Source organism: Erithacus rubecula, assembly GCF_903797595.1.
Source record: "Erithacus rubecula genome assembly, chromosome: 8".
Classification (NCBI taxonomy): Eukaryota; Metazoa; Chordata; class Aves; order Passeriformes; family Muscicapidae; genus Erithacus; species Erithacus rubecula.
Window position 1 is genome coordinate 21,397,713 of NC_136659.1, and position 15,820 is coordinate 21,413,532.

Sequence of the window (15,820 nt, forward strand, 5' to 3'; positions counted from 1 at the left end):
ACAGTTAGTGTCTCTATAAAAAAAAATACTTAACTGTGTCTTTCTTCTGAGGAGAAGAGGCAAAATGTGAAATGCTGAGTTCTATCTCATTAAAGTGAACAATAAAATCTCCTTCAACTTGGTCATATTATAAACTTCAGCTTTCTCAAATTATTAAACTTCCAGAAACATAACTGTGCTTACACGCAGTAAATAATCCTTTGATCTGTGCAACATTAAAATGCACATCACTTTCACAAGATTAAAATAGTATACCAGTGCCATGCAGCATTATTATTTTTAGTCAGTTGTTTTAATCTTTAATGTTCAAGATAATGGTTTCATAGACCTGCTGTGGTTAGCAAGCCTGAGCACCTCATTTATATTATACAGGAAAATTCAAATGTGCCTTCTGAAAAACTGCACTCCCCATTCATTCTTATAGTTCATATGTTGTAGGCAACACCCTAACATAATGATCTGCCTGCCCTGAATCTCAAACACACACATGTTCTTTCAGCCAGGTATTTAATAGATTGCATTTTGTTCCTCATGATGGGAACATAGAAACTTGTATTCACAATCAGTATTGCTCATTCTCTTCTCTCTATAATTGCTTCTTTCAATTAAGCTTTCCCTAAGTTTTGGTAATAAATTATTTCAATACATATTTTCAGTTAAAAATGAGACAACTAAAGAAAGAATAAGAGGAATAATTTACAATTAAAATTAATTTTGTGAACTCTTTCTTCTCCACTTTTCTTTTTTTTTTCTTAAAGGCTGGAATGACACTCACATATGATCCAACCACAGCTGCTTTACAAAATGGGTATGTTGAGTAATAGCACACTAAGAAAAAAAAAAGTTTGCATTATGAAAGATGCACAGAACTATCATTTAATAACTATTTCTGCATTTTCTAGATTTTATCCATCACCCTACAGTATTACAGCAAACAGAATGATCACTCAGACATCCATTACACCATATATTGCTTCTCCAGTTTCTACATACCAGGTTTGTATTTAGAACTTGGTAGCTGAAATGGTTCATTGGAGCTTATGTTTATTTATCAATTGTTACATCTGGTTTTATGGGGTCTCCAATAATGCTTCATTTTAATGAAGTGGCTTCCTTGTGCTGTACAGCATGAAAGTGACAGCCTGAAAACCTGAGTGTGTGTTTCAGGAAGCACAGCAATTTAATGAGATCCTGGTGTCTTGCAAAACCAACTCTCCAACTTGTGCTGATGGCTGAGGGATTTGTAGCCACTTTCTGCATTTTCATTTTCTCTCAAATTCTTTTAATGTCACTAGTATATCTGAAGTATTTAGCTTTATTTGAAACCTTATTGGTGTAATAAGTTAATTTTGAAAGATGTTTTTCCATGCATTTAGAACTTTTCTCTGTTTTTTTCTCAGAAAGCCCAGCAAAAATATGTAGTTTTACTAAGGTTAGAGGAACGTTCTTGACATTAGAGAAGGAAATTTGAAAAAAAGAACTCAAGAGTTCAAATTACTTTAGCAGTTAAATTCAGTGTTTTAAAATTAGGAATAAAGCATTTATTAGCCTAAGTATTTCTAAACCAAATTGCTTTATTTTGAGCAATAAATTGTGGACATTTTTGGTCCAAAGCTTTCTGGAGAGGGATTTTGATAGATGCCACCTTGGAGTCCTCACAAGGGATATTGATCAACAGTTTAACACATTGGGAAATTATATGGAACAGTTTTAGCATTTTGATATAGATCTCTTAGGAATCCTCAGTTTTAGAGCATCACACACTTCAGTTTACAAACAACTTGCTTTAAATACAACTAGTATGGCAGTCTCAGATGTGTGCTCTGTAATTACTACTTCAGACATGCCAATTATGCCAGTGTGTGCTAAATGATGAGCTATTTTGGCATTTTACTGTTTAACACATAGATGGAGTAAACAGCAGTGATTCAGGTCATAAATAACCCAAACCAATTAAATTTAGAGAATTCTTACCTCTGTGTGTCAGGGGAAGGAGAAGAGGCTGTTTGCTTTCTAGTGGGAGAGACGTGCTGAGCTTTCCAATGTGCTTTGTGTGAGAATGAATATGGAAGGGTATGTAAAGGGGAGGTGGAGGACTAACAAAGGCACTGTGGGCCATTTCATCAGCTGTCTCTTGCAGAAATTGCCATGTAGCCTTCAATTCCAAGTGAGGAGGATGAGGAAGAATTGTCTAGTATTAGTCTGGAGATCTAATGCTGTCTTGTATGAGCAAAGTGTTGTGTAGGAGTTAAGACAGTGTTCTCTGGTGTGAAGGGCAGCTGGATTATTTTTGTATTAATTTCTGAGGTAACTTATGCAACACCATGTTTGCTCTCTGCAGACAGTGCTAGACTGTATTTTTCAGTATAGTGAATCATTCTGCTTGGTACTGCATTACCTCAGAAATTACAGTAAGTTCTTACCCAGAAAAATATTTCAGTAAAATTAACTGCTATTCTTTATTAAAATATAAATTATTTATCAATAAAAGACTCTCTGATATTCAGAATCCAAGTAAAAATTGGAAGTTGGCATGGAAACATACTACTTAGCAATACAGTATTATTTTTTGGGCTTATTGAGATAGGCAGACCACAATCCATTATGTTTCCACAAATGTAGTTACCAGTATTTCAATATACATGGCATGGAGCTTAAATTATTGTGGATGGAGTTATTAATATCATTATGCTTGAAGTGACACAGTAATTGGAATTGAAAATTAAATTGAAGTATTCTGTATTTGGGAGGAAGGAGGTCCTTGGCCAGAAGGGTTTCGCAATTTGAGTATTAGTCACATCTTCATTACTGATCCCTTCTCACTGAAACCTGCAGCTTTCTGTCTTCTGCACAACAGCACCTATCACACAAGCAAAGTTTTGTTTGTTTTTTTTTTTTTCTTTGAGGCATGGTATAACCTGCTCCTAGATTTATTCTTATTCAGGTAAACAAATTTAATAAAGTTTTGGGTAGTGTTTGTTTCTGCAACCCCTGTATACCCAAATGACTGCCCTGAGCCAGTTACTATCATAGTGTGAGATTAGCCAAAGCTTTAGTCAGGCTGTACCAGTATTTTTGCCATTAAGATTTTGCCTGAGGAAAGGGAGTGTTCCAGTCTTTTCCATTCCATTCTTGAACTCCTGTTTGCTCTCTTACTGACTGAAAAAGAAAAGAAAAATAATTCTGGTTTGAAAGTAAGTACCAAAAGGAGGCAAGAAATATTTCCATCTTCCAGAAAATACCTCACCTGGATTTTTTTCAAGGCTGTGTGTTTTCCTGTCCTGTTCACAGGACTCTGGGAATGATGGCAGAGGCATTTGAAAGCCTTTAAATGTCCAGCAGCAGTGGTGAGCCTGCTCTGTGTGTGGTGCAGATCAGATTCCTGCCTTACCCTACACATCTACAGCAGGGGGAGAGGAAACATTTTTGTCCTTACCTCTAGTATTTCTTGCAGCACATTTTTTCAAAGAGCTGTTGCAACCAGCTCTTTCTACCCAGGATAACAATATAACCTCCTAGTTTCCCTTTTTATAATTCACTTTGTCATGCAAAGTTAGGCATTCTACTGCAATTGAAGTATTTGGGTGGTCACCAATTTTGGAGAGAAAATGTGCTTGTTGCAATATCAGGGACTCTCCTCAGAACCTCCTTCTCTTCCTGTGCTTTGGAAATACGACACCACAATGTCTCAGAGAAGAACAGTTCTCCCAGATCATCTCCTTTTTCCTGGAACAAGATTACAGCAGAATTCCTGATTTCATTTTTCAGTTATGAAAATGCAATAATTTATTTTATTCAGATCACACTAGGAGACAAATGGTGCTATACCTTCTGGGATCCCAGTTACTTTTCCACAAAGAAATTTCTGAAACAGAAAGAGCTTCCTTTTTCAATGTAGCAGAAATCTGCCATTCATCTTTTTGACTCCTTTCATTGTACTTCATAAAGTTTCTGAAACCTGCCCTAAAAACATTGTCTTCTGTTCTGAAAGGTGTATGTGGTATATGGTCTCCAAATCTTGTCTCTGATTTACAGGTTACAATGAATACATTTTTCAAAGAAGTCAGTGTTGTTCCATATAGGGACTAATTGGGTTAAGAAGTCAATTAATAAGGGAGGAGGCATGTTAACATGATTAAAATCATTACTGTTTTTAAGCTGGAGTATTTTAAAATGTGTAAAGTGAAAAATAAAATGCCTGTTTTGTTCTAGGTTCAGAGTCCTTCTTGGATGCAGCCTCAACCATATATAATGCAGCACCCAGTAAGTTTTCTTGCTTCTCCATTGTTGTGTTTATACATTATATAAACACTTTGCATACTTTAAGCAACAGGAAGTATGTCAATTCTTGCCCAATTACTTCCATGGGTCAAAATGAAAAGTGAAACAAAGACAGTAATCTGGACTGGGGCCTCATTTAATTAGGAAAGCTACCTTCAGAGTATGAATGTGATGAGGACCATTAGACTAAACTTCCAAGAGGAAACTTGTTGTTGTTTCATTTTTTGTTTATGCTTTGTTTTATTTTATTTTACCTTAAATGGAAAGCACTTTGCAAATACCAAATGTTTTACATACTGTCTACCTTTCAGGAGCTGAAATTGGAGACCCAGTGTTTTAGAATAGGACTACAATAGTTCAGACTGGATAATTTGTGAAAGACAGATGGATGTAGTGATATGAATGACATTATGGGCACTCACTTGAGAAAACCTGCATAGCTTGTTCTGGCTTCAGCACTCATGAGTAATGCTGGTCTCCCCACACTTTTGGCTGTGGCATCTGTACCAGACTGTCAGGCATTCTAATCTCTGCTCTCCCATGATATTTTGCTTCTTCTCTATGTCATTTGCCAATTAAGTACCATTACATCTGAGACTTACTGGGTTTCTTGAGATGAGCATTACTAATAATAACAGGACTTTAATACATGCACTCACATAGTTAACAAACAGGTCTGTTTCCAGATATAGAAAGGATATTGTCTTGACTTTAATTAACCTCTCCATGCAGATTATAGAATGTAAATCTTCTTGGCAGAACATTTTCTTCTTGGGCATGTAGAGAAGGTGATGTTGAACCAGAACACCCTCTCACACACTTAACTGTTGTTGTATTTGTGGTTTTTGATGTTAAATGCACATACACAGAGCAAGTTTTAACTTCCTTCTCTATAAACACAGATTTTCATAAAACAACATCCTGCAAATAATGCTGTGAAAGGCAAGAGCTGATATGTTATAATGATGTATTAGTTTAGGTATATTAGTTTCACAGGTACACAAGATGAGATTTCTCAGTTGAAAATAAAGACCTGGATTCTAGATTGAAGTTCAGTTTTGGCCTGTGCAAAGACGGGTGCTGTCTTGCTCATTTGCTTTTCAGAGAAGCCTGCAGTCTACAGACAGGAAATTCTTTCAGTGTTTGATGTGCCTGTGACTCATTTCATCTACACTGATCACATGGTTGTTTTTCCAAGTATATTCTATACTTCTTTTTTTTTTCCTTTTATTTTTTTTCTTTTTAAGGATTAGTTATTGATTAAAAATACTTGTTTTCAGTACACTGCAATTATTTCTGTTAGTTTTGAGCCTCCATTAATTTTAATCAACATCTTCTGCAAGCATAAGTAATAGAAAGTATTTGGAAATGTGTTTTTGTGGAACATGATTGGTAAAATGAAATTTCTTGATAATCTTCCATTTCAGTTAACTCTGAAAACCTTATGAGTGTGCCCTCCATATTTAACAGTCTAAACTTTTAGAAGTTCAGAGTATAATTTTTTATGAACTTAGCAAAATGGTACAGAAGCAATAGAAATGTCATCAAGAGCAGCTGGTATTTAGACAAAGAATCAGCATTGCTCAGTCACTCTTCTGAAGTGTGTGTGCTAATGAAGGCAGCCACTAAGTAGGGCAGCTGTCTCGTGTGTGAACATCATGTGTGATGGGAAATGCTCCTCCTCCAAAGCCACCATAAAAGAGATAAAAGTTTCTTCCTAAAGCATGAAATTCCAAAGCTTAAGCTAAGTGAATCTGTACCAGGTAACACGTGCAAATTTTTGCTTTCAAGTCTGCATCTGGTTAAACTCATATTTTACAAAGCATTTTCAGCAGCTCTCTCAAGTGTATTGCATATCAGTTGAATGTACAATGGGAAGTCAAGGTCTTCCACCTTGAGCATCTACAGATGCTCAAGTAAAATATTTGGAATGCCCCAAACTTGCTGTTTGAATCAGTGCCTGGGATTAGGGAGAGTTCTCTCTAGGGAGAGTTCTTCTGTCCTTCCCCTCAGAAAGACAGTCCCTACTTATACTCTCAAATCAAAAATTAAATCTGAGTTCTGCAACCATTTCTTTGTTTCTGTGTTTTAACAGGGTGCTGTTCTGACTCCCTCCATGGACCACACCATGTCACTACAGCCTGCTTCAATGATAAGCCCTCTGACACAGCAGATGAGTCATCTTTCATTAGGCAGTACTGGAACAGTATGTAACAATTTGATACAAAATAGAACTTTATCCAAGTAGAAAACACTGTGTATAGATCCCAGTATCCCTGTGCAGCTTGCATGTGGGGAAAAAGTAATCCTATAAGTCATCTTTTGTCCAGTAAAGTATTAGAAACTGTCTCCATTTTAAAATTACATTGAGCAGCTTTTATTTAGTCTATTAACTGATCAGAGACTAGAAAAGAGTAAAGAAAAATAGAACAAAACAAATGAAAGGAATTCACAAGCTAACTTCAGAGTTGCATCCTGAAGATGAAAAATAGTTAGTTTTACTCTTTATACTCCTTTCTGCAACTCTGATCTCTGAAAGTATGGAACTGAAGTTAAATCAGAAGAGATTCAGACTTGCTTCTAAACAGCAAGACCCTTCTTTTCTGACCAGATTGGGTTATAAAAAGAAAATATGATGACTGGGGTTAACAGAGAAGGAAAAGTCCTTTACATAGTCTTTGAAGACCAAATTTGAATTTTCTCAAAATAGATACATGACTTTTCTGGAAAACCTATTAATTTCAGACACAAAAGTCTTTCTTTCATGTATGTTGCTTTAGGGAAGCAGTCAATATCTGTTAAACAATACCATGACAAGTATTTTGAATACTTTTTTACACTTATATTGGGCTTTAACTCAACATAATGTACTCTGTCTTTCCAGTACATGCCAGCCACAACAGCTATGCAAGGAGCCTACATCCCCCAGTACACACATGTCCAGACAGCAGCAGTTCCTGTCGAGGTCAGTATGTTTGATAAAAGACCAGAGATAAGAAATATGAATGTGATTCCTTTTTTTTTTTTTTTTTTTTTCCCCTAGGAAAATTAATGCTCAAAGGCAAGTATTGTAATAGTGAATGTGCTGTGAATGCCACAGATATTAAAACTATAAAATGGCATTATTCTCAACTAATATAGCCAGTATTACAACAAAGAACTACCTGTACTTATGGCAGTATTGTACCTGGAGCAATCTTCTCTATGAGCATAGCTCAGGCAAACCCTGTATTTTGTCAAACATAACTCCAATAGCAACAAGCCAGGGAATGTATTGTAGTTTTGATCTTTCACTTAGTTTACCTGTGCACAAAACTGTCTGGCAGCAGACCTTCATTGTAGCATTTTTCAAAGAATCCTGATTTGACCCTGGCATTTCAGGATACTATGCATGTTTGTCCAATAAATCTCTTCATTGAAGAGATATTTATGACTTTTGTTGGAGAGTTTAACATAAGTAAACTAAATAATTTATCTACTACTTTGGCTTACCTTACACCCTTTCATAGGTCAGTCCTTCTTTAACAGAGGAGCTAGACAAGGCATGCTGCAGCTCATGTATTCAGAATGAGTGCCAGACAGTCTCTTCCAGAGCCTGTAAGAAAAAAAAACATTTCATTTCAAAGTCTTTATCCGGAAACTCCAGAATTTGTTTGATCCATTTTGGTGCATCTGCCCATGTGGATCAGAGAAGTTCTTTTGGTAATTACTCCATTGCTCTGTCTGCCAGAGCACTCTCAGCTGAATTAATTGCCTGGTTTCTGGGGAGCCTGGTGCAAAGTCCCATCTACAATTCTTTGTGTTGCCTAGTGCCAATCCCATCACAGTACTCACAGTGTTTGTGTGGTAAGCAGATCTTATTCTTCTCCCTCCCCTTCAAAAGAAAAGGGACAGAATGCTCTTTTACATCTACAGATGGAAAATATTCTAGCAGTTATTTGCTCTCTCTATTTATTTCTAGAATGTCAAAAGTTTGAGGGTTTTTTTTTTTTCATTATCATCAAAGCATCTGAGGAAGTACAAATTTTACATCATCATTTAATTTCTCTGCTGGAATATTAATCAAGGTAAAGTTAACACTTCAGATTTGAAATACCTCACTTGAGAAATGTGACAAAGATTTTGGGTTTGAAGACTGTTAATTGCATGAGTCAAGTGGAAATACAGATTGCAGGTAATGCTGCTTGATTTTGTGACTCATGGCTTGCCTTTTTATTTGCAGGAAGCCAGTGGTCAGCAGCAGGTTACAGTAGAGACATCCAGTGACCATTCTCCATACACGTATCAGCAAAATAAGTAACTGTGAGGTAGGGGCTCATCCAGTCTCATGAAAGATGTGAATTCAAAGATGCTTTATTTCATAATTTACAGTACTCTGTATTGAACTTTTTTTTTTTAATGTCATATAAATAATAGTGATGATAATATCTGGGGACAGTGAAGCTGATTTGATCTTGGCCAGAGTCAAAAGCCAAGCAAAAAAGGGAAGGAAACATGGAATCCAGAAATGAGTTAATGAATTCTGAGTAATATTGTTTTAGTAATTTCTCTATACCTTAACTGGATTATGTTGGATTATGTTCATTTTAGCAGCATGCTGTATACAGAACAACAATGAATTAATGCAAAAATACAAAAATCAAAATGCTAAAGGGAATTGTACTGATAGACATATCATGCTCTAGTTTTGTGGTAAATGTAAGATTAGAGGCAGCTTTGTGGTTGACTTACAGACCACGGGCAGGGAAGCATCTGGTAGAAATCCTTGCTGACCTTTTCTCCTGAAGACTTTCCTGCTCATCCTTTTTTCTAGGAAAAAGCAGTTTGGTCCAGAATTTTGTCAATTGCTTTTTAATCCATGTCCTCATTTGGCTCTAATTCCAGAATTTTACTTTCCTACTCCAGATTTCCTCTGGTTCTGCTTGCATGGCCTTTTTTACTAGCAAATCATTAGCTTTACCTGAACTGACTTCATACGAAATTGTTTTGCATTCTGTACATTTCCATCCTGAAAATGGTACTTGCACTGACTGTTCTCTTTTCCATGATGCATGTTTTAAAGTTCTGGAATTTAATTCTTCCTTAAGTTTTTTTTTTTTTAAGTGATTTGTAAGTCAGGCAATTTGACTACATAATTTTTTACATCACATTGTCTAAAACCTCACATTGAAAAATTCCATTGATCTGCAATAATGTGCTGGAGGCCATTTTAGAAAGGTTTTTCTACAGCCCTCGTGGCATTTACTTGATACCGAAAAATCAAAATCAGTTATGTGCTACCATTGTGTGATATCTCTCAAAAATTTATTGATCCAACAAAACACATATTTTGGCATTAGCTTTAATCCTGCAGGTCAGCTGTGCTGTTTGTCAACAGTGCTCTCATCCCCACTATTGGCATAACAGCTTCTTATATGGAAAGATAGAAACAAACCAATGGGGAAACTTGGCAAATTCAGCAGATGGCAGAGCCTGCGTAGCACAGCATATGACCTGTGTTATTCCTGTAGTCGGGCCAAATGCTGGCATCTAGAGGAATCCCACATCCTTGATTTGCTTCCAGGGCAGGCAGAAAGCAAAGCCACAGGCTCTTCCCCTTATCCATCTCGTGTTAGAATCGTGACTCCTGCACGTTTCCCATGCCAAGGCTGCTGCCTGGTGTTAACCGCTTTTCAAGGAATTATTTGTTTTGCCTTAAGTCTTCCCTGTGGGCATGTAAAACCTCCTTAGCAATAGAGATCTGTGGTAGCCAGTGAAGCATAATCCTGCATGTCACATCCCCATCCTGCCTCTCTCTCCCAGCCTGTCAGTGTCTGTCCCCATAGACTGAGGCCAGGCAGGAGGAACAGCCTTAAGTCTCCTGAAAGGAGGAGTTGTTGCCATCTGAGACACGTTTTGTGTTGATGACTCTGTGTAGAATTCCAAGCTCTGTGAGCAATTCTGTGTGTTTGCTGTAAGTCAGTTCTTCACTTATTTTATTGCTCAGAGAAGCACTGTTGCCTGTATTTATATGCAGTAGGAGCAAGTGCAGTCTGTAGCAGTGGGCACGTGGGGAAGGTTAATATTACCCAGCTGATTTCAGCCCCAGAGCATGGCATTTGGTATTTCTGTCCCTGGAACATGCTGGTACTTGTCTTGTTTCAGACAGGTGAAGGGGAGGGAATGGTCAGTTATTTCATGCCCTAAATACAGGGAACACTGCAGTCTCTTGATTGTTGTGGCTTTGTCATTGTTGTCAAACTGAAACTTCTTTCTAAATGCACATGCAGCACTTTTGGGAATGTCCTATTTAAAGTCAGTATCCATATTCCCCGGGTGAATTACACCTAGCGTATTTGCATGAGTTAATGCAGTCAATCAGAAATACACAGTGTCTTTCCTCTGGCAGCTACATTTAATAACTTTATAGCTTCTTTTCAAAAAGTTGCTACTATGTGAAAAATAGTCAAAGGGACTTGAAAAAAACAAGAACAAACTTACTTTATATGCACCTACAAATGTACAAGCCTTAAAATACCAAACTTTGCCTTGCCTTGAAAAATTAAAACATTGTCTAAACTTTTTTGTCATTAGATGGGTATTTTTTTAAATCCACATGGCAATATAAGCCAGTACATTAAAAAGTCTGCCTTCAAATTTGCTGAGGCCTGACTTGCTGCTCAGTATTACCATCAGGGAGACTTGGTAGCTGTGTCTGTCTTAGCTGTTGTATGTAGCCTCCTTGAGGCTGCACCAAAAGAAAGTTGCTGTTCCTTTTTCAGAGATCAGAAGCCTTGGGGATGCCACAGGAGTAGCACACTCAACCAGTTTTGGTCAATTAAAAGGAGCAACAACAAAACAAAGAAGGGAAGAGCTTTGAGTGCAGCCTCACAGTTCCCCTGTAGGAGCTCTGTGTGCTGAGCAGAGCACAGCAGAGAGAAAGGGGGAAAGGCAGCACAGGCTCTGTCCTGGTGGAGAGCCTTGTCCTGGGAAGGGCCAAGCCCCTCCAGTGCTGCCTGTGTTACTTCCAGGTTTATACTCAGATTTACTCTTCTCACAGCTGTCTAAAATAGGAAATTGGTTCATTTTGTGGACAGCTACATTAGAAAAACGTGTGTGATTGTAACTCTGCTCTAGCTCTGACCTTTCTGTGTTACAGATGTCCAGTGTTGTCCTGGCCTGGAGAAGGGTGCAAAGGCTGAAACAATCATGGATTTTACTGATCAATTGTGCTTTAGGAATTATTGACAGTTTTGCACAGGTTCTTGAAAATGTTATTTATAATGAAATCAACTAAAACTATTTTTGCTATAAGTTCTATAAGGTGCATAAGAAAAACCTTAAATTCATCTAGTAGCTGTTCCCATGAACAGGTTTATTTTAGTAAAAAAAAAGTTTTTATCAAGTGTTATGACGCAAAAAAAAAAAAAAACCTTCAAATTTCTGGGTATGCACAGATGACCACGAAGACTTATTCACGTGCATGACAGAATTTGTGTTTTGGTTTATTTTTTATTTTATTTGTTTCTTTTATCTCTTTTTTTTTTTTTTTTTTTTTTTTTTTTTTTTTTTTGTATGAAATGGATTTTCTGAAGTTTAAAATAGTAAAACATCTAAGATGATGTTCTGTGCTTGCAGTGTGTGAGTGTTGCTTTAGTGCAGTGTTGCAGTTATAGTGTCTGGTCTCTTAGCTTTCTGTTTTTCTTTTAATGTAGTGTGAAGTGTCTTATCCTTTTCTATAAATTCCAATTTGCCTTAAATCTTTCAATGCTGTAGCTGTTTCAGTAAGTAGTCCAAACTAATGGTGTAGAATGCTTTGACCAAATGAGCTGGTCTATTATGCCTTGTAAAACAGCAGCATAGGGCTTTTAAAGGTAGTCAATAAAATTTGCTGAAAATTTGGCTTTTTTAATGTGTAGTAAGTGTTTTTAATGATTTTTTCACATAATATGTAAGGTAGTGAAATGCAAGAGGGGAAAAAATGTTTTGTGTGAAACACATTTTCTGACTGGGGAAATTTTAATAGTATAAATTGTTTGTAAGGCCATATGCCAATAGTTCCCTCTGGTAGTTTGAATGATTTAGGAACTCTGCTGTATGATGCAATGTAAAATCTTTTTTTTGCCTTTTTTCAGAAACTAACTTGATGTTCTAGTTTTAGCATAGGTAGAGTAGGGAGTTTGGGGTGGAGATATCACCGAATGTTTTTGTCCTTCCTTTATACTAATGATAGTGCTTTAGGATGAGGATTGTGCTGAGACTTAGCAAACAGAAAAGTTGCTATTACAGCAAAATGGCAAAAGCTAAAGGACTCGTTTTCAAACATATGCTGAGATTCAAGCAGAAGCATAATTGATTGGGTACTAGCTCTCTATAGTAGGTAAATAAAAATAAAAAGACTTGGCACTTTTAAAAGGTAACTTTACCAAAGAACAAAGAGCCAGTAACCAATAATTCAGATTTGTCTCAGCATTGTGTCTTCTGTACTCTTTATTTTTGCCGGACCAGTTTGCGGTTAAGAGAATGTGCCTTTTTTGTACATTTGCATTTAGGTTTTATAATTTTAATTGATGTATGGACACAAAAGCATGAAGGAAGACTTGGATCCAAGCAGTGCCACACTTTACATCATCACTACAAGTGTTAAGTGTAAAGAAAACCAATTTTGAAACTATGAAATTCCTGATTCATAAATACACAGTTATTTGTACTTCACATATTAGATAATTCACTGCTACTAAAGCTTTTTATTACAATTGCATATGTTTTAAATTGAATGATAAATTAAGTTGTCTTCCAAAACTGTGTACTTCTCTGGTCAGCTGTATATGATCAGTTATCTACCTCAAAGTTTATTTCCTTTTGTATTGGGACAGGTTGCTGGCCCTCCCTGTTTCCACAGACCAAATCATCCTAGCTCGGGAGCTAGGGCTAAGCAGTTGTTTCTTTCAAGTATTTTTTAGTTTTAAAATTTTGTGTGAGTATTGGAGTATAGATGTCGGTGACATTTCATAGTTTCAAAAGTAAATTGCTGCTCTGAGAAGTGTAGATTCTAGTGAAATGCATAGTCATAAGAGATGTGTTTTTGTTTTTTCTTTTTTTAAAAAGTTGTGGTATTATTGGTTCTATGCTCCCTGGAATATTACTGCTTTGTAAAAGTCCAGACTTCCTGCAGCACCTTGCCTGTATTTGGTAACTTTCCAAACCTGGATCTCTCACTACTTGCTATTTTTGCATTAATTAAAAACTGCAGTATGATAGCTGTGTTAGAGGGAGGGAAGAGTTGCTGCCAGAAATGTCTGAACTAAGTGCCATACTCATTGTCTGGGTAAGATTTGGGAAATTTAACCTCTGTACATAAAGAAATAATCAGTTACTTAAACATCACATAGTAGACAGCCATTAAATTATAAAAAATTAATTTATGAAGAAAGACCTTTTGTACAGATTGAAAAAAAAAAAAAGATTTTCATAGAGATATCTATATGATCAAGAGAGTTAATTTTTTATTTTTGTTTTACTAGTGCCACAAACTTGCCAGTGGTAACTTATTTGTCCGGTTCAAGATAACTCTGTAGTTTTGTTTCCTAGGACTTGTTGTTAAACGCCAAAAGACATTTTTGAACTGTAAATTTGATTAGATTGTTAGCTTTTTCTGTTTTATTTCTTTGAAAACTTTTGAATAAAAAAGATCCAAAAAAACAAAAATGCATCGTCTTTTCCTTCAGACCTTTCTTTATTGGGGAAAAACCCAAACAGGTTATGGTAGAACTTCTGCATTTACTTTGAAATGTTTGGAATTGCTTTCTGCTTGACAGCTTGGGTTTTTTTCTCCTCTATCTTTTGTCAAAACCAAATTTCATGTCACACTACAAAGTCACTAATTCTTTCAAACAAAACAGGAAAAGATATATGAAAATACATGGTGAGATGCCTGATTTGGATGCAAGAACTCCGTTCTGCTGTGTGTCTGCCCACATGGGGAGTTGTGTGTGACCAGGCTTGGTGCTGTGGCTGTAAATGCCATTTTCCTCAGGTAAGCTTGGAGGTGGAGGGTCCCTTTGGTACCTCATGGCACAGGATTGCTGCCTTCAAATGCTTTTGTCTTCCCACATGTGCTGGCATTGGCTGGAATACTCAGTTCTGGAGAGCAGAGGTGATACTTCACTGGGATTCAGAGAGATCCCCAGTGCTGCCATTTTTAAGCCCTGTATTTCTTTGAAGGTAATCTCTGATTTGATGATCCTTTTGGCAGGATCAGTACTGCTGATGGAGTGTATCAGGTAGAGGACAGCTCTGACCAAAGCAAGGCTTGGGAAGGCAAGAAGGAAAAAGTCAAACTATTGTGTCTCCTCAGCCAAATGATTTAAGACACATGCATGGTCTTGACATGACTTTGGATTGATGTGGGTGGCAGGGGAGGGGCTCTGGCTTAGTCTTGGGCAGCTCAGGGTGCACCCAGCAGCACAGACCAGGGCTGGGGATCCAGAGAGCTCCTGCACCTTGCTGTGGCAGCTGGATAGGCAAAGGGGAGGCTGTGCTGCTCTGGAGAGCCCTCTCAGTTCTTTCCATTGCACACCTGGCTTTGAGGGATCCCAAGGGCTCTGCCAGCACCATGGCAGGCCAGGCAGCCATGCTGCTGGCAGTGCACAGCCTGAGCTTTCAGCCGTGCAGTACTCATGCTATATACTGAGAATAAATGTGTTTCCAGCAGAGCTGGCAAAGCAACTCACCTGGAGGATGGGAAGCTGGATTTACAGTTGCTTATACAATGAAGACATCCTCAACAAGGATAGCACTAATTGACCCAAGGGAATGGCCTTAGGTTGTGTCAGGGGAGTTTTAGGTTGGACATTAGAAAAAGTTCTTCACAGTGGCTGGGCACTGGAACAGGCTCCCCAGGGAAGTGGCTGCAGCACAAGCCTGACAGAGTTGAGGAAGTGTTTGGACAGTGCTCTCGGGCACAGGGTGTGACTCTTGGGGATGATGCTGTGCAGGGCAGGGAACTGGACTCAATTATCATGTGGGTCCCTTCCAAATCTGCATATTCTGTGGTTAATGGAGAGAAAAAATGATCACACTGTGCTACTAAACACTCAACTCCTGCAACTGAAAAATATACCATTTAATTGTTTGTGGGGTCATTTAAATATTGGACCAGTATGTTCCCTGTCCCAAATGCAATGCATGAAAAGATGAATACAGAAAAGTTTAAAAGGCTTTTGTTGTATTATTCATGTTCATCAACATACTGAATTCATCTCAGATTAATAAGCATTCTTTTTAAATTAGGTATGAGTACTGCTCACAAAAGCTGTATGTAAATAGACTCCAAATAATACAGGCTGGAAATTATTTTTGCTCTCTGCTTGCTTTTCTAATTATCCCTGTGATAAACTTAGCCCTCTTAGTATATTTGATAAGAATGAATGCTTTTTTTCAGGTTGATATCTTTTGTCTGATCTAGTAAGGTTGTGTGTATCATTCCTTCAGATAATATGTAATAATACCATGTCTTTATGTAATATACTTTTATTGTATATAATAAAACTCATTATCA

At 37.2% G+C, this 15,820-nt stretch overlaps 1 protein-coding gene across 3 annotated transcripts in view; it reads left to right on the plus strand.

Moving 5' to 3' along the window:
- RBMS1 (RNA binding motif single stranded interacting protein 1) overlaps nucleotides 1-13,730 on the plus strand; it is a 140,355-nt gene extending 126,625 nt beyond the window's left edge. For all 3 annotated transcript variants that reach the window (XM_079311595.1, XM_079311596.1, XM_079311597.1), the window contains exons 8-14: nucleotides 759-808; nucleotides 903-996; nucleotides 4,213-4,263; nucleotides 6,377-6,487; nucleotides 7,166-7,246; nucleotides 8,504-8,588; nucleotides 11,420-13,730. In XM_079311595.1, the coding sequence (XP_079167721.1) occupies nucleotides 759-808; nucleotides 903-996; nucleotides 4,213-4,263; nucleotides 6,377-6,487; nucleotides 7,166-7,246; nucleotides 8,504-8,581 (465 nt within the window). In that variant the 3' untranslated portion in view covers nucleotides 8,582-8,588; nucleotides 11,420-13,730. The remainder of the gene's footprint in view (nucleotides 1-758; nucleotides 809-902; nucleotides 997-4,212; nucleotides 4,264-6,376; nucleotides 6,488-7,165; nucleotides 7,247-8,503; nucleotides 8,589-11,419) is intronic.
- The last annotated feature ends 2,090 nt before the right edge of the window (nucleotides 13,731-15,820 follow it).